At 44.0% G+C, this 19,085-nt stretch overlaps 1 protein-coding gene across 2 annotated transcripts in view; it reads right to left on the bottom strand.

Annotated features, from left to right (window-relative positions):
• Positions 1 to 934: 934 nt before the first annotated feature.
• The window catches only part of PTH1R (parathyroid hormone 1 receptor), a gene marked incomplete at both ends in the record, with an annotated part of 103,712 nt that continues 85,561 nt past the window's right edge, over positions 935 to 19,085 (bottom strand). For both annotated transcript variants that reach the window (XM_079538707.1, XM_079538708.1), the window contains 7 exons: positions 935 to 1,297; positions 2,016 to 2,057; positions 2,833 to 2,974; positions 5,027 to 5,121; positions 7,785 to 7,851; positions 9,726 to 9,786; positions 16,607 to 16,760. In XM_079538707.1, coding sequence (XP_079394833.1) covers positions 935 to 1,297; positions 2,016 to 2,057; positions 2,833 to 2,974; positions 5,027 to 5,121; positions 7,785 to 7,851; positions 9,726 to 9,786; positions 16,607 to 16,760 — 924 coding nt within the window. The remainder of the gene's footprint in view (positions 1,298 to 2,015; positions 2,058 to 2,832; positions 2,975 to 5,026; positions 5,122 to 7,784; positions 7,852 to 9,725; positions 9,787 to 16,606; positions 16,761 to 19,085) is intronic.

A 19,085-nucleotide genomic window follows, 5' to 3' on the forward strand; every position in this document is an offset into this window, starting at 1 on the left:
ATGAGCATCCACAAAGAGGGAGGCTGAGATAGCGACCTTCTGAGCTGATTTTAGCCACACGCACACACAGACACACAGCTGAAGATCTGCAAACACCCTCCCCATCTAAAAATGCCTGGGAGCAGGCAGAGTGGGCCCATCTCTACTGCTGGATCTGGAAGACTGAAAATGTCACACTAAAGATGTCACACACTCTGTTAACTGCATTTCCCATCTTAAAATTGCACTGGTTTCTGGCTTGCTATGGTACTCAAGTCAAGGAAAGAAGAATGTAGTTTTTTGCCTTCATCTAGTGACCATGAGCTGTTAAACCTGCCCATCCCAGAGGAGCTGTTTGCCAAGGAGTGAGAATGCCCAAGGGAAGAACATGTCCCAAGTTGTACCAAGCTGTGCACATTAAGAACTTGGCTGCAAGAATGGACAGCTGTGGTACCCAAAGGGCCTTGGTCATTCTCATGTGTGTTACCAGACAGATTCAAAAAGGACAGAGCAAACCAAACCAAAGACACTGATGCTCAGGTGGCTTGTACCCTTGCAAGAAGATGACAATGTATGCTCCCCGCAAGACTCTTGCTTTACTGGGTGAGATTCCCATCCTCCTTGACTGCCCAAGTTCTCCAAGAAGTGAAAGGACCGCGTGCTGCTGTGCAACCCTCCCCACAAACTCTCAGTATCTCTGTTGTTCAACATGTTAGCAAGGCCTGTGGATAGCCCTGCCTCCATTAACACTGGGGAGACTGAGATCACTGGGTATATGTGTGTGATCAACCACTGGCCACGTTGGTGGCTTTTTTTTTTTTCCATATAACTTAACCTCTCGTTCCACAGAACAGAGAAAAGGCATGGAAACCCTTGGCATCCATTGTGTGGCCTGATATTCTTTTGCCCACTAAATGCTCTCCAGGAACCTTTTTCATCCTTTTGTTTCTTCTCCTTACATCACTGTCTCTCTTTCTTCTTCAACAAGTACTGTGGGTCTGTCTCCATCATAAAGCCCAGAGCCATTCAGGTACTCTTCATCTTTGTTGTACTGCTCTGGTCCAGAAGAAGGCATAGAGTTTTCAGAAATAGAGCCATTTTTTACATAACCTGGTAAATTCCGGTGTCCATTGAGGGTCCCTGGTATAAGTCTTGTATTGAGATGAAGGGCAAGTGCCCCTCTCGTGGCTACATTTGTGATGCTGGTGTGGGAAACCATTGGTCCATAACTGTAGGTTGTGCTCCCACTTCGTGCTTTCCTTTTAAAATCAAGTGCTAATGTCCACCTGCTCCATGACTTCTTTATTTCTGCTTGGACCTGAGAAACAAGGAGGGAAAAAAGCATGAGCGGAAGGAGAAGGGGAGAGAGAGTCATTAGAAGAAGGTAATATCTGCATGGATGGGAACTCTCTGGAGGGTGAAATTGGAAGGAACATTTTGGGTTTACGCTGCAGGACATAAGAAACTTATCTGTAGTTGCATTTCACCCTTAAATCCATAAAGTTTGCCTATAGCAGCCTCACATTTGTCCAAGATCATAATTCAGTGTGCATTCACTGATCAGCTAAGTTTTTACTATGCAGCCACAGAGGGAATTTAAAGAAACAAAGACAGCTCAAAAACAATCTGAAAACTAAAGCATATCACTTGAAACAGAATAAAAAGATCAACAAAGCTTGGCCTAACAAAAGAGCTTGATGATTAAACAGCTATTCTATCAATCCACTTTTATTCCTGACACAGCTCTGATAATTGAGTGGCACTAAACAGCACTTGTGCTGGGAAAAGGAAAAAAAAACCAACACTTTTTTCCCCACTAGCTACTTCCAGTAGTTCATCAGTTGTTGCAGACTGATCCGTATGTCTTATATGACCAAAAAGAATGTATGAACTTTTTGTGTGGATGGATAGATACTTCAGTGAGTGCAAACTAGGGCTGCATCTCTAAAATAAGAGGGGTACAGTGATGTGCACCACCCACGTTTGGAACTAGCTTAATAAAGGTAGGACATAATTAAGAAGCTTATGACTCTTACCTCTCCATTGCAAAAACAGTATATGATGGCAACAAAAAATCCCTAGAATGAAAAAGAAATAGCACATTAATATGAATCAAAAGAACTGAGATGTGAGAAAAACATCTACATTTTTTTGTTGGCCAACAGTTTACCTAGATCTTGGTGGGGTCAGTGGCTATTTTATCCCATCTTCACCCAGCAGGAATTGTGGAAGTGCATGAACACAAGTTTTGTCCCCATCTCTTTAGAGTTTCTCTAAACTTTCATCTTCCCAGACCTACTGTTCACCTTTCATTATTCACACCAGTTGACCATGATGATAGGTAGTAGAACATAAGCCAAAATTTAGTCTCTCAGGAAAGATGTACGGTGACCATGCAACACAACTCTGCTTGCAGAGAGTTGCATATTACTGCTGTTGCACCTTGTATAGGACCAGCCCTGTAGATGAAACTGCATATTGCTCAAACCTAGAACTGAGGAATCAATTCACAGGACTGAAAGACAGCTTGGGAGAAGTAAATTTGAACAAATTTGAAACAACATGTCTCTGGATCTCTACCAGCTTATGTCTAGTCTGGAGCTACATGATATTGTGGGGCAAGTTATTTTTCAACAGCAACACACTAAACCTTTTTACGCTCCATTTTGCAAATATAAAACATACCTGCTGCTAAAATATTGTCAAATGATCTTGTGAATGAAATTTGGCATACTGTAAACACAACCCTGTTTCCAAACAGAACATTCTGCACTCTCATTTCCCTCTTCTCTGTGTTGAATATCTCGTAGTTTGTGTCCATAGTTTAACAGCTACAACACAGTTAACAGTTACCTGGAAAGAGTTGAACAGCATTTCATAGTGCATTTGAACTTGCCAAAGAATCCCTGACACATCTGTGTATGGCATAGCCATGAAAACAATATAGTGAACGCCAAACAGAGGCATAAGGACAAGGGTAGATTTCAGCAGCTTCCTGTAGAAATAAGGAAAGAGAAAGACACAGAGGAAATCACTGGATGGAATGAAACTCCCAGCCAGTCCATCTCGTACCTTGGGTGTCTGTCACGCATAATTTCATTCTGTCTTAACATGCGCCCTTGGCTAGTCCTATATATCTTACATTTACAAAAGCACTGTGTCCATCTCCAGTTTCAAGCTATTTCTTCTCTTGTGATGTGTGACACAACCCCATCCATCTTTCAGCACGTCTCCCTCTCTACATACATGTCCCTATGGGACGCTGATGTAGGTACTGGAGATGAAGACACCAAGACTTCTTTGTCTCAGACCATCCACTATTTTGGGAGAGGAACATGGAAAGAAGGTGAAGGGGTGACATGGACCTAGACCACCGACTCCATCTGAACCTGTCTGGGCAGGAAGGTTGGACCAGATGATCTCCAGGGAGCCTCAGTCTTTCTGTAATGCTGCAATTCTGTGTAGCTTATTGAAGCAAGACATTAAGGTCCACCCTGGGTTAGTGCCTTCTGTGCAACAGTAGGGAGGGAAGTGCACCCAGGAGCAGAATCATGCTATATACCAAGGGGATGGTGCAGCATGGGGTAAGGAGGAGATCATCACTTATAGGAGGCATTTTGGACAGCAGTATTTCTAGAGGTGGTGGATGCCCTGTTTCTGGGGACATTCAAAGTCAGGCTGGATGGGGCTCTGAGCACCCGACTGAGCTGTGGGTGTCCCTGTTCATTGCAGGGGAGTTGGACCAGATGGTCTTTAAGGTTCCCTTCCAACTCAGTGATTCTACAAGTCTATGATCCACTGGAAAGAATCACAGAATCACAGAATGGCCAGGGTTAGAAGGGACCTCAAGAATCATGAATCTCCAACCCCCTGCCACATGCAGGGCCACCAACTTCCACATTTGATACTAGACCAGTATTGGTCTACTATACTAGCTCCCATTTGAAAGAGAAGTTCCATCTCAGCACATGACTTATAGCAAGGAGTAGGAGTGAACTACAATGAAGCCCTGAGTACTTGGCTGAGTTTGCTCCTGAGGGAACCAGCCTTGCCTGGAAGTGATGCTAATTGAAGGATTAAGCCTGCTGCCAAGAGTTACAGCAAGTCACTGAGTGCAGGCAACTATTGAGAGGGGCAGACATCGCTACCAGAAAGCTCTGGTACCATCTCTGTCCAGCAACTGGAAACCACTGAGGGAATGTAAAACATTAAGGAGCAGCCCTCATCCAAACCATAATTAATAGCAAGCTTCAGCCAGGGATAAATAAATAAATAGATAAATCAGAGCTCTGACGGGGCAGCAAAGGAAAATGGAGAGAGATTTTCCAGCCAAATCTCATTCCTGCTTCAAATGAAACATCTTGTGTTTGGAGAGTAAGATGGTAGCAATGATCTCATGGTCTGCAGCCCAAAACACTCTGTTCTTCCCCCTCAGTGTGCGTCCTGCCGGTCTGTCAGATCAAGAGATGATGAGAAGCCCTGGGAGCTCTCAAGCAGCTGAGGTGGCTGAGCAATCTGCTTTTTCTGTCCCATTTTGACTATGCTGCAAATACCCTAAATTATCAAGAGAATAGAGCTGGCAGGGCAAAGGAAAACAAAACAAACAAGGAAATGCCAGATTTCCAGCAAAGTTTCAGGAAGCACCCAGTGAAGAGCAGGTTTAACAAACAGACCATGTTTTACAAAGCACAGGAGGGAAATAAGCAAAAATAAATAAAGCAGTACAACTATTAGGGGCATCAACAGCATAAACAATGCTTTTATTTTTGCAGTCTCGGTTCCAGGCCAGCACAGCCACTTCCAAACTGGCTGGAGGGACTGAACTCCTCTCTACACTACAAGGCAAGTCCCATGGGTTGGATTGGATAAGTTTAGGAGAGGTTTAAATGGCTGCTGATCATTCTGCATTACACAGAAGATGACACTCTTCTTGCCTTGTTTTGAGTGTCTACAGTGTCTTCAGCTGAACCAAACATCCTGGGCTCCCTCTGTAGTCTAGTGGGAAAGCATGTTTTGACCCAAAACATGAGGAGGGTTCATGACTCACCTGTACTGTTGTCGTGAGTCACACCTCCCTGCATTTGTTTCCCGTAGCTTGGTTGCTAGGACTCTGATAATATTGATAAAAAGAATAAAATTTACCTGGAAGAGGAAGAAAAAGAAACAACAACAAAATATAAAAGACATTCAGTCAGTGCTCATGTTGTCCAGTCAGTGTCTCCCCCAAATGAGTCAAAGGGCTGCGGCATGCAATGACCTTGTGACTGTGTTGTGTATGAGCTGGAAGATCTTCTCCTATGCAAGAGATGACCTCCCCAGGAAAGACCCAGTAGTTGGTGGGTGGGATTACTTCAGCTGTGTTTCATCCAAAGGGTTGTGAGGGAGAGCAATGGCCTTCTCCACAAAAGTGTAGGCATCCCAAATGAAAACACTGACATACGAGCCATCCAGCCTGGGCTGCCTTTTGCATGAAGGTGGCTTACGACTCTGTATGGGCCGTTTTTATGGCCTTATAAACTTCTCAGTCTGAGTTTGGTGCCCAGGGAGCAAAGCGAAATTTGGTTATACTTGTCCCTTACAGTCAACCCCAAAATAAGGTTGTCTTAGGCTGAAAGAAGTATTAGAATGATGTTCTCCCATGTTTCCATGCACATCAATAAAGAAGATTGAGGAAACTGCATGATGTAGAAGGCACAGAGTAGGCATAATTAGATATGATAGATCAAGAACACAGAAGAGCAATATAACTACAGGGAGATTTTTGAGGGATTCCTGGCTTTTTGGATGTCCTTGAGGTTTGGTTTCACTGGGGCCAGGATCATGCCTGCTGTTGCCCCAGACACATTTGTTCTTGGTGACATGGTGAGGTCACATACAGAGCCATTGTGTAAGCACCCATATGGCTGCATATCTCTGGGCTAATGCTGATGCCTATGGGCTTCTCTGGAGGTTCAAAGCAATCAGCTGACTTCTCAGATAACAGCAGCATTTCAAGGAAACAAATTACCATGCCGCACACAGAGGCTCATAGTTCTACACCAGAAGGGATTATTGTGGACCTCTAGTTTGATCTCCTGCAAAATACAGCCCATAAGACCTCCTTGTATTCATTTTGGTTTGAGCTACAGCAGATCTGGGCTTCAATGTTTCCATGACGGAGATCCTACCACAGCCATGGGAAGTAGTTCCAATGCTTAATTATCCTCGCTGTTAAAACAAGTAGTTCCCTGAACAGCTGAATGAACATGGCCTGGTTTGCTATGGCTTTGTCTTCTGTGGTTGGATTCTTTCTCCTTTAACGAGGTGCAAGTTCATTTCAAACAGCTCTCCTCTGTGTTAAAAAGGAGAATGGTCACATTACACCCTTTTCCTTGATGGGGCATTAGTAGAATTTCTCTCCTGTATCTGTTTGACTGTTTTCATGAGGTTTGTGGGAATTTAACATCTCTGCAACCCCATTTGGTTAGAATTTACGGACTGGCAGAAGGGTTCTGAGGGAGGGACGGGTAGACCATAGGCAGAGAAGCACACGGCCTACAGGCATATACAATTCATTTTCATTGGAAACCAAAGTTAAATTAAAAAAAAAAGGGAAAAAGAATTTAAAAAAAAGAAGCTTTGTTTCTTTTATGAGTTTTTTTCTCGTTGAAAACACTCAGCAGTGAGATCTTGTTCTGCATCTGTCCACTAAATTGGAGATACTCAACATTATCATGATCAGGAGGAAAATTCCTGTGACTTTTCCTCAAACATGTGCTAAGTTTAACAAAAAATACAGACAAATTAATGACATCAAAGGTAGAAACAGAGTGAAGGGATTTCAAACCCCTCAGCCTTTAAATTCTCTGCAAGTACATCCAGAAAATGCATAACTTAGTCCAGTAACGTATGACCAGCCAGTGTGGGAATTGAAAAAGCAGCCAAGTGAACAATATAAACCCACAGAAATTAAACAGAAACAACCCACAGAATATTTTTGCATGATAAATAGCTTCATTTGCATATAGCCAGGGTACAAGCACAGCAGAGCCTCATGGAGGAACATTATTTTTACAAGGACGAGCCTCAATCGAGCTCTTTCTCCTCTGCTAATTGGGCTTTAAATTAAATGCAATGAGGTTGCTGGCATTCATCTAGCTGAACTATCTGAACTTCTCCATGCTACTGTTTCATTTCCAATGACCACGATGCGGTCTTGGTGACTTGCTTCTTCCAAGGTGCAGAACAGATTGCTAGAGCCAGGTGGAGAATTTCTACCAAAAGGAAATTTTGAAGAAGAAAAAAATCCCCCTCAAGTCCAAAGCAGCTCACATGTGATCGCATTCTGAAACTGTCCTGCTGTTTATATGCAGGTGGACTTGTTTTCTTCTTCCCCACACTGATCCTATCCCAAAGGCCTCCTTATTTGTAAGTCAGAGCAAAGTACAGAGTTTGATACAAAACCCGCTATAGAGAGATTCTTACTGACTCTGTTCAGCTACTCAAGGCTGTATGTAATGGAGAGTGAGTGTGGAAAAGCTCTCTTGCTTGCTATGGAGTAACAGAGGACCACAGGGAGAAGAAAGAGGGTAATGCCCAAAAACTGAAAGCAAATTCTCAAGCCAGTTAGGACTCTACTCAAACACATAATGACCCACTAGCTTCCCCTCATGCAGGCTGTCACAGTGCTTCCCATTGCAGGTGCCTGGTGAGGATATATGAAGAGTGTAATTAGAGCAGGGTAGCTTGGCCAGCTCTTTGCACTGTACACCCATTACTCAAATACAGTCACTGCATCCCAGTTGGTGTGATCAGCCAGTACTCACCACGATAGCTGCCAGGATGGGCACCTGAATAATCCATTTTAAATTGCCAGCACTCAAGTCCCAACACCTGAGAAGAGATTGACATCCCATCAGGAAACCATTGGTTACAAAGACCAACAGGCTCGGTGTCTCCTTGGGTAAATCCTCCCTGGAAGGATGGGATTTCTCCAAAGCCTGTTGAGTTGGAAAGGCCTAGCTCTAACCCTTCAAAGTAGCCCCTTTTCTGCTGCCATACCATTCAAAACCGAAATCCCTGGTAAGTGCATTTAAAGCTGTACTCTCTAGATGGTGGAACAGCTCTTTCTATAGCCACCAAGACCAGTCCCCTCGGGACAGGAACTCACCCTTTCCCACTTCACTTTTTAAAGAGAAAAATATGCACTAAAAATAATCTGTTTTTTATGATAACAAAAGAAGCTATGGTGGGCTTTGCATTGGCTGAAATGTCCTCATACCACCCCTCCGAATAAACCTGTACAGCTTTCCTTGGGGATCTGCCCTGCCAAATACATCATGATATGGATAATTCTGTTTTCCTCACATTCAGATTCTGTGTACCTCCTTCAACCTTGCTCTCACAGTGAAACCCACAAAAGCCTTTATCTTCCTTATCCAAGTGAAGCCCTTATCCATGTAAAGACTAAAAGGGCAAGCTGTTGGTAGCATGGATGTTCACCTATGGTCTTCCATCTGCTGATGAGGGGCTGGACACTATTTCCTCCCAGGAGTTTTCAGCAGCCATGGAATCACCATGGAAACACCATGACCATGGAAACACCAAGGTCACTTGGTGTTAATTACTCTGTTTGAACTCTCTCCAACCACAGAGAGAGGAGTGCCACAGGACTTTCTTTATCTGAGCCAGACATCCTCCAGATGGCAGCTGCAGTTCTCATTTCATGGGCCAAACTCTGCCCAGGAAACCATTCAAGGAAAGTGAGAGACAGGGGCAGAGAAACCACTGGTGCTGACTGAAATGTTGTACAAGGACGAGACTGTGCCAGTGCAGATGCGTCATACTTCAGTAGCTGTGCTACCAAGTCTTTCCATGGCTACAGCTTAGGTTTTTACCCTTTGGAAAGCAGTCTCTTCCTAGGCAAAGCTATTTATCTGTGGTCCCTTCAAATTTTGATAGCAAAGTTTTGGATGTAGATGAAAGCTGTTCTGTGGTCGGCCCTGGGCTGTGTGGTACCAGGGATGCTATGGGTGCTTTCTTCAGCTTAATGGAAGAACATGGGGCTTTGGGTTGTTAGTGTAGGACCTAAGAAGTGGCTGATTTGGTATCTTTTTTTCTGACAGTAACCAGAAGTTGATATTTAAGGATAATTGGGCTAGAGGATAATCATATTATTCCACAATAATTCTTTGAACAATCTGCAGTTCAGGATGACAGTACATTACTGAGTGCTTAATATGTTTGGAGCAATTTATCTTCCATGAGTTTTTATGAGTGCTTCTTAATCCTAAGTCCATGCTGGAATCCACACCTCCTGCAGCAAGGTGTTACAGCTTCACCTCCTCTGACTGCACTGAACCTCCTACTTCCCAGTTTCATGCCATGATTTCCAGTTCCTCTACTGGAAGGAGAAGTGAATGACTCAACTCTACCGTGCTCTGCAGGTCATTCATTCATGATTCAGGCCGTTCCTGTCTCTGCCTAGCTGTGAAAGAGTTTCCTTTAGCCCCACGGATAACAGCTGCAGGTGTTCACATTCATCCAATTCTGTAAAATTCTGAGAAGCCAGGAAAATTGAACCCATCTTAACCATATCAGTTTGCTTACTCACCTTAACAGTTTACTAACGTCATAGCTGGAATTGATTCTGGCTTTGCCTGGTTCTTTTTTTTTTCCTTTTGATTCGCCCTCAAAGTCACCTATGCCAAAAACCCCACAAAGGCATCACACAGGAAAGGGAGAAAAGAAAATCCAACTCGACTTACTCTGTGTCGGCTAGAGTGGCTCTCACGCTGGCCCACGCTGTAACAAATACAGCAGGGAGTCCTGCAAAGAAACACAAGTAGTGGGGTCACTATGGAGCTGAGGTCTCAATTAGCACAAGCTCAAGTGGAGAGGGATAGGGGATGGTGGAAGAAGGAGTTTTTAAATGTTCAGGCATAATCTGGACAAGGACTGTATGATCTCTGTTACTCAGTGTGTCACCGAGTGGCATGGATAGCAGGCACCGTGGAAACAGGTTGCTGGTTGGATTAGATAATCTTAGTGGTCTCTCCCAAATTTCACAATTCCATAATTCCATGATCTTGGTCTTCTAGATCTTCTGTAATCCAGGTGTTATAAAAGTAAACCATCCACAGGAAGGGAGCACTTTGTGGAGGTCAAATTGCATGGTCTGGATATGTCCAGCCTACTGAAGTCTCCTGGCTCTCAAAACAGAGCAGATTGCTTTTCCAAGATGCCAACCATGAGTGGTCTTGGCTCGAGCAACTTTCTGGTTCATGTTTAGAGATGCTCAGCTGGTCCAGGCCTGAGGAGGGCCACGGACTTGTCAGTATGAATCACCAAGTTCCTGTGCCATGTTCTGGCTCTGCCTTTTAGAGACATGGGCTGTAGGACTTGAACGTTTGTGACTGCTCTAGTTAACTGATTCAATTAAAAGAAGAAATGGGTTTCATACAGTGCATCATTCCGAATACATCTGTTCCTTTGCTTTGACTTCAAGGGAAGGTGGGCCTGGAATCAAGCTTGAAATGTATCACACAAAAAAAATGTCCTTGCATTGAATCCTGAATGCCTTCATGGCAGCAACAAAACCAGGTTTGGACATCCCTTTGGCATCTTCCCCTGTTCATACCCCCAACCATCCCAAAAAACCCTCTGCAAGGCTCAAGCCATCCCTTCTGGGGACGGGGAGCAGAGGTGAACAGGTGTGAGCTGTGTGGTACCACTTGGCCTCAAGGCTAAAACACAAGCCTTGTCCCATTTGATTTAAAAGAATGGATGAGGCTTTTAGCTCAAACTCACCCATAAGCTCTAACTGAACCTCTGTAAAAACTGCACTGCTCTCCGCTCTATGGATACAATAAATATTTTTCAATGGTCATCAAGACAATGCCTGACTATACACTGGCCAGAGCAGTAAGTGGTAGACATCAGCTGAAGGAGGAAATTTTGGAGGTGATTTTTTTAAATTTTGTTTTGTTTTTATGAAATGTCAAGGGCCTTTTCATAGCTCCTGACTCTCCTCAAATTTTCTTTGCTCCATTTTGATTTTTACTGGCCTGGATGGTTTAAACGCTCTGCTAAGTATGAGAAACTTGCTGTTAGAAGCAGACAAATGTTGGAATTCAGAGAAATACTTGCAAAATACTCTAGCCCAAGGTTAGTTCCCAAAGTAACCATCCTCATTTCAGCTCAGTTACACTGGGCATCATCTTTTCCCTACAAAAAGTAAAAGAATCACCAATATCCAAATGCAATCATCTTCTATTTATTTTCTTAGGGTCCAGTTCTGCTTTATTTGTACAACTGAGTCCCCTACTGGCTTCCCTTAAAAGGCAGGATCAAATCCACAGTAGCTTCCACAAATTCCAGAAGAATAACCCCTTTCAGGTGGGGGAAAAAAAATCACAAAATAAATAAAGGCGACATTTATCACCGATGACTGTAAATATGCTGTTCACAGTCTGAGCTCGCTGGGGCTCGCCGTGCATAGGCACACGCTTAACTTTCAGCATGCACTTAAGTCTCATTAGAGTGCTTAAAGGCTTTCCTGACCACGGACGCTTTCCTGAGCTGGGGTGTGGGGCAGGGACGCCTGTCTCATACACACGTGTACAACGGGGCCGTTATCTTGGTTGGAACCTTTTAAATGCTATGGTAATATAAGAAAGCATAAATAATTAAACACAGAGCCTCACTCAGGTCCAGCGCAGCAGCACTGCCTACAAAGATACATTTATAAGGAATGCACCCTGCTTAACAATCTCCCGCGGTGGAAAGAAAATACTTGACCTGTAGCTCTGGGAACCCATGAGCATGCTGAAGATCAGGGCTTGGGGGAGGTGATGATTTATTGTAACAAGCACCCTCTATTTCCTCCTCGCTGTTCAGAACCCACCTACAAAAAATACGTGCGTGCACCAAACTCCTGGCTGAGCTACCAAAGGCTTGGATGTGTGTGACTATGCTGATAACATTGGTGATATCCTCATTTCCATCAGCTGTCTGTGCTCAGAGATTTGCTGCCTTCCTCTGAGACTGCAGTGTTCACCCATTATGGTGTTGCTCTGAATTTGAAAGATGGATTGTTTCAGAGATTGGATGCACTGGACACATACTTGTTCCACCCTAGTCTGTCCTGTACTTCAGAAAGGACACTGTTTCCATTCCTACTAATCCTGTGTTGTGTTCCAGCTTCCTAGCAACAATAAAACATACAGGAGAAGGTAATTACAGCTAAAAATCCCTACATGTTGTATTTATTGTGGGTTGCCATCTCCAACTGCTCAGGCAAGCTTAGGGAAAAGATCCTTGACATTTTCTGCAAGGCACACAAACTGAACTCCTGGCACCAGTTTTATTGCTACATTTACCTCTGTGCGTCTCAAACATGATTCTTTACTGTGATCATAAATATTCTTACACTTACAGAGAGCGGAATGAGTCCTCTCTCTACCCTGTTTTTAGATGGAGTTTTTAGTGGTGGGGTCACCATCCCTGCAGGGGTACCAGAACCATGGAGATGTGGCACCTGGGGACATGGTCAGTGGGCATGGTGGGGTGGGTTGGGTTGCTTCTGGTGATTTTAGTGGTCTTTCACAGCCTTAGTGATTCTATGTTTCTGAGATTCTAGATTCTCTCCATGTCAATGTCATGATTTTGGACCACCAGATAATTTCTAGAGTTCAAACACTTTTTCCCACTCTGGTAATCCAGTCCATAAGCTGGCAGAGTCAGAAGGCTCAGCTTTCCCTCCAGCAACTCTCTTACTTTCAGAGAGGGGTCCCTAACTCCTAGGTATCTCCGTGTGACAGCAATATCCTGGGATGAACCATCCCTGCTGCTGAGCATTCACAGCACCCATAGACAGGAGGAAACAGCTCTGCAGGAAAGAAAGCCATTTGTGATTAAATGCTTCTGGCCAACCCTCCAAAGGAAGGATAGTGCGTCTCCAAAAAGCCTATGATCTCCTTATTAGCTGCATGTATTGACAGATGCAGGAGCAGATGGGTGCATTTGTGTCCTCCCCATGCCTACAAACACCATGTGCATGACTGGGCGGCGATGCCGTGAGTGACTTCTACAGAATCCACATTGTATGCGCTGTGCATTTCCAGTCAACACACACAGTGTGTACAATGCAGGTGCTATATAGTCAGGTATGGAACAGGCTGCCCAGGGAAGTGATGGAGTTGCCATCCCTGGAGGTATTCAAGGGATGTGTGGACGTGGTAGCGTTGGGTGGATGGTTGGACTTGGGGTTCTTAAGGGTATTTTCCAACCTACATGATTCTGTGTTTCTACGATCTCCCTTTCAGACAGAAAAACTGCAAACCTCAACCTAGACAAAGCCTGGTGGTCAAATCAACCCAGCCACTTTTCTTGTGTATTCACAATGGATATGTCTTCTGGCACATAGATAAATGGTGAATGTATCAAAGGTGCAAGTAAGAGAGGCGGCTGCAAACTGTCTGCTAGGAGAAGAAAACTTATAAATAAAGACCTTATGCAAACCTGGAGAAATCTAGTCTCTGTTCCCTGCTATTTAACAACTTTCCTGAGTTACAGTGAGTGTTTTCTGAGTCAATGTCTTTCAAAGTCTCCTCATCTCAAACTGGACCAATAACACTTTCATATGGGTCTTGCTTTGGTGGGGACAAGTACTTTCAGGCAAGGGTGATTTTTGTGGAGATAAACGTGCAGGGCTTCCCATCATATTTCAGGTTGGATATTAAGAGAAATTTATTCTCAAGAAACAGTGTTAATACACTGGCAAATGTTGCCCAGGGAGGTGGTGGAGTCACCCTCCCTGGAGGTATTTAAGGAATATGGAGATGTGGCACTGAGCGACATGGGCATGGTTGGGGGTTGGATTTGGTGATCTTAGAGGGCTTTTTCCAGCCTTAATATGATTCTGTGATTCTATGATCATGAGGTTTTGGACCTGAGCACCTCTAACAACAACCCATGGATCTGTTGGTCTTGTTTAGGTCTTCCTGCAGTGCTCGCTTGCACTGCAGCTGAAAGCTAGCACAGTCCAGCCGGAGGAATTAACGTGGTGTGAAGGAAAAATGCCAGTGGAATCAGCTTGGGTTTTCTGGCTATTGGTCATGCTTCTTAGACTTCCTTCATAAAACAGCTGCATGGAACTTGAAGACTGCTGGGGAATTTATTGTTACCCATAATACCACTATTTATTTATTTTTGTTGGGTGCTGGCAAGAAACACTTTCCTTTCTGCCATCGGTGCCTCCTTTGCAACTGCATGAAGGGCACAGCTAACTTCCATGGAGCTGTGCTCCTTTGTGCCAGTGAGAACGTGGATTGAAAAGACCTGACTGAAACCTTTGGGTCTGGCATCAAAGGCCAACTATATGTTCTGGTTTCCGCTGTAGACTGTAAATATGCTGTTGTAGGGTGATCTTTTCTTCCCTCACCTTGGAAATTTCCAAATGGGATAAATCCTCCCTTGTTTATTGTTGCACAAGCAAAATATAAAAAATAAAATAAATAATAAAATAAGAATAATTTTAAAAAAATTAAAAATCCCAGTTTTGGGGGGAAAATGTATTTTCTATATACCTCTGTGGAATGTCACAATAATTTATCGCCAGTTCCCTGTCCTTCACTGCTGTGGTATGGGCAGGATCCAGTGCCCACTGCAGGGAACTGGAGTTTTTCCACTGACTCCAGTGGCTCTTGGATTGTCTTGCCCTTTCCAGTGCCCAAAAGCTATCAAAGCAATACATTTGTGTGGGTGTGTGTGTGTACATTATCATGCTAATCAAAACAAAGCAAAAACAAATGCAACGGGAGGGATCCTATCTTCTCATTCCAGAGGAATTTCAATGAAGCAACCTCAAACTTTTGGAAGCACACATGATTGGTGTTATGACAGGTGTGACTTCTGCTTTGTGGTCGCACTGATAAAATGATTATACTCTGGCAGTGGTTGGAAGAATTAATAAGAGGAACCCATGGCTGTTAGGCTGTTTTCCTTTGGCTATGTTATAAGCAGCATCAAGTAGGTTTTTTCTCGTTAAACATATGGCATTATTTTTCAGCTGATTCCCCCTCATCCAGAATTTGCTCTGGGGAACTGCTTCTCCAAGTCTTCTCCATACTGTGCAGCAACATTTTCTGAGAAGGAAATTTTATGTAGCTTGAAGGTTTGGAAGAAGGTGTGGGGTTTTGTTTATTTGTTTTGTCTTAAAAAAGAATATGTCTCAGAGCAGATAAGGTTAAGAAATGCTCCGTCCCCCAAATCTCTCTATTTATGTGTACCCACAAACTTACAGACTGGATAGGACTCAGCTTTGTCTGAGAGATGGAGCCCACTCTGATCTGACATTGTGCCTCCCACCCTTATGAGGCAGCACTGGTTGTTTCTGGCCTAGGAATACAAGGTTAGAAAGGAGCTTTTGGGCAAGAAGAAAGGATGGAGAGAGTCCTGCAGGCTGGTGAATCACTTGCATTGTTGGAGTCAGAAGGGACCATTAAAGGTCATCTAGTCCAACTCACAAAGCAAAAAAGTGTCATCCTCCCTAAACTCAGATTTGCACCATCATCTGGTTTGCTTGGAGCTCTGCTGTTATGCATGGTGCCAAAGCAAAACAGCAGCCTGCCATTCATTTCCTGGAGCCCTTCTTAATATTTCTCCATGTTACATATCTACCATTTCTTCCTGTGTTCACAGACTGTGGATGCCTATGCTCTGGTTTGCCCAGATTTTTAGGTATGCCACGGTTCATTCAGTATCCAAAAACTTGGGTTTTCTTCTGCAAGAAGTCATGTCCTGGAATGGGGATGGTGTAGCACAGACACTTCTCTTGTTCTAAAACGTAGTCAGGATGTGGCCAGGCGCATTTTGGAGCCTGAAGCTGGGAAGTGACCTGGGCCATATAGTTTAGAGGTAAGCATGGGTATCTCTGAGCAGGTTTTTCCTGCTGTAAGCTCCATTGTAGACTCACACCCCATCATTCGTAGCTGTGTCCTTCCTGATCATCTAATATATTTCCTGTTCTCCCTTCCAGTCAGCATGCTTCAGACAACGGTGGGCAGTGTTTTTATTGTCCTCATCCTACCCACACCTCATAACTTCTTGCAAGCCAAAGTTTATGCCAGAAATGAACAAAAAGCACATTCTCATGTGAAGTGCATGTGCCCCACAATGCTTTCCACTAATGAGCACCCCCTCTGCACCCACATCCCTTATTCCATTAAAAGATGCCCGGGTTAAAAGGAAAAAGAAAAAAAAGGCTTCCCCCCAAACTGCAGGCTTCCACTGATGTTCCAGCATATGCAAAACCTCAGGAGCTTTTTACAGCCACTGAGACCCAGGAAACTGGAGCTGAGCTCTGCTGTTGGGAGCAGATGCTCACAGCTTCATGCAGCTTTCCAACCCCTCCAGCTCAATGCTGGTGAGAGGCACTTGGCAGAGCTGGGGATAACTCAGAGAGTGCACTAAAAGCAGCTCGCATGCATGCATTTGCTGCCCTGGAAAGATGGGAAGATATCTCCAAGCCCTGAGTGATCCTTCCAGAAATCCTGGAAGGATCACTGTATGAATACCACAGTTCAGAGGTGATAAAGGATTCATGACAGAGCTCACTGTCCTTGCAAGAGCCACCATATCTACTTACCCCAGCCAAATAACGTGAATCCCCAGAGATACTTCTTCTCTGAGAAAAAAGCCATGAAGATGAGGCTGTGGAGATAAAGCCCTTCCACCAGAATCCAGTAGTAATTGGTTGCCAGGAAGTAGAGGAAGAAGGTAACTGCTACTTTGCAACCCACCTGCAATGACCACAGAAAGACGGGATTAGAAACATGGTGTGAAACTCTTGTTCTACATAAATCCGTATTTGCCAAGATGGGCTGAGAAGCAAGGAGAAAGGAAGAAATAAACCAGAATATTCTCCAGCAGAGTTTTTACAAGGAAGAGCATTAGTGCAGGAAGAGATGAACAATTGAGAAGAAAGTTTCTCCTCAGCATGACACCACGTTCCCAATATCAAGTCCTCAAGAAGCATTTAGATGACATTCTCAGGCATATGGTCTGATTTTTAGGTTGTCCTACATCGAGCCAGAAACTGGACTCAGTGATCCTCATGGGTCACTTCCAACTTGGGATATTTGATGGTTCTAGGTGAGCAAGGAGGTATAGGAGGGCTGGGACACATGTGGGTGGATAGTGAACTGACACTCCTCCCCCAAACCCAGAGATGAGAGGTTCATCCACTTCCTAGAGTTTCTGTGCCTTACCCTTTTCCTATGACTCGTGGCCATGATAACAAAAGGACTGTGACCAAGTCATCTTGGGCTGGGTGACCTGGTGCGAATCACCTCACCTGGGCTTACCATCATCAGGAAGTGTGACTTCTTCCAGAGCCCATGGAGAGATTTCACCCCAAATATCAGGGCATTTTCTGCACAGATCTACAAGGTGGGAAACCTAGCAGGTCCCTGATTTTCGATGGGAATATTAGCTGGCCTCTCACATCACACTGAACTACAATCCTTTGCTTACGAGAGAGGAAAAAACTGACTGTGACTCAGTGCTCCCCTGTTCTTTTGGCAGAGTGGGGTAAAATTACCCTTGTACCAACATTCCTCACTCCAATTAGAGGAAAACTGCAAAGTGAGGATGCTGTGTGCTTAACTGATACAAAGGGACACATAATGCCTTCTTTTGCAAACGTGGCAAAAAGTGAGATGGAATAGAATGAAGATAAATTAAAAAAAAATCCCATCCAGTCTTAGCAATAACTTCTATATTCATTAAAAATCACCATCTACTCCCACACAGAGAGTGTCAGACAATAATTGCAAAGCTTCCACTCCTTTTTGGAAACTAAATAAATGTATTGATTGTTGCCTTCGTCACTTGTTTACCTGTCAGTTCATCAGAATGGGAAATGCTATTTATTTGCTAATATCCCTAATAACTATTCTGGCCCAAGGAGAAACAGAGAACAATGCAGTGAAATATTTTGTGTTCTTTTCACAAGGAGAATGCACTGGAGTGCACTGAGCACTCCGATCAGAATCACTGAAATAATGAAATGGATTTCTGAAGCAAGAAGAAAACATGCTACAGATTTCCATTTCAGAGCTCTTAGGCACACGCTAGCAAACATTTCAGGAGCTGATTTTGTAATAAGTCGTGATCTCTCCTATAGATAACCTGAAGCAATTTGTAGGGATGTCCCAAAGCAGAGCACGACTGGCCATGTGAGTGTCAAGGTCTCAGAAGCTTATCTCAGTTGGCTATTTCCAAAATGAGGTGTGCATCCTAACACAGAGTCAACAGGCACAGCTCCCTGGAGGGGTCTGTGGCATGACAGCTGCCTTTGGAGAAGCACTTAGTACTGTCTGCTGCAGGACAACTGCTGTGATTATTGCCACTGAACAAACACCAGACAATAGGGCTGTTTGTAGCCAGGTCCCTGGCAGTAGCATGGGCTGTGAAACACACTTATGAAGCCAAATGAATACACAGGCACAAAGCTTGTGCTGTGAGCGGTGATGTCCCGTGGGTGGAGATGCTCTACTAGTGTGTTTGAGCTAGCTGTAATTTCTCTTTAATTATTTTTTGTGAACTGAAGTTAACATTTGATCCTAATAAAAATCTCTCCCATCCCTGTAGCATCCAGCAGTTTGTGGATAGCAAGGATCAGTCATAGGAGGTCTATGGTGAGACCAGAGACAAGGGGAGTAGACAGCTTCAGCAGGTGGGGACAATTTTGAATTCTGAGGATAGGCTTCAAGCCAACAACCACATGACAAAGCAGATGTCTCCATCTGAGCCATCTGTGCAGTGAAGAGACACAAGTACTCTGGAGTCAAGTTCACCTGACCTCACTTAAATTTTTACTGTGGGATGTGATGAATCATGCTCTTTACTGTTTGTGTTGATCTGATTTCCTTTGACCACAGAAAAAAATGGAGTTGACAGGAGTGAATGAAGATGTGTCGTTTGCAGACATCTGCTTTTATGCAGATGAATCCTATGCTTTCTTTTGGATTGCTGGCAAACTCTCCACTGACTCTTCTAAGAAGTCTTTTCCATCATCAGATCAGAGATGGAAGTGATCAACCAGCCATGGTTTGATGCAAAGC

This window comes from Tetrao urogallus, assembly GCF_951394365.1.
Source record: "Tetrao urogallus genome assembly, chromosome: 7".
In the NCBI taxonomy this organism is placed as follows: domain Eukaryota; kingdom Metazoa; phylum Chordata; class Aves; order Galliformes; family Phasianidae; genus Tetrao; species Tetrao urogallus.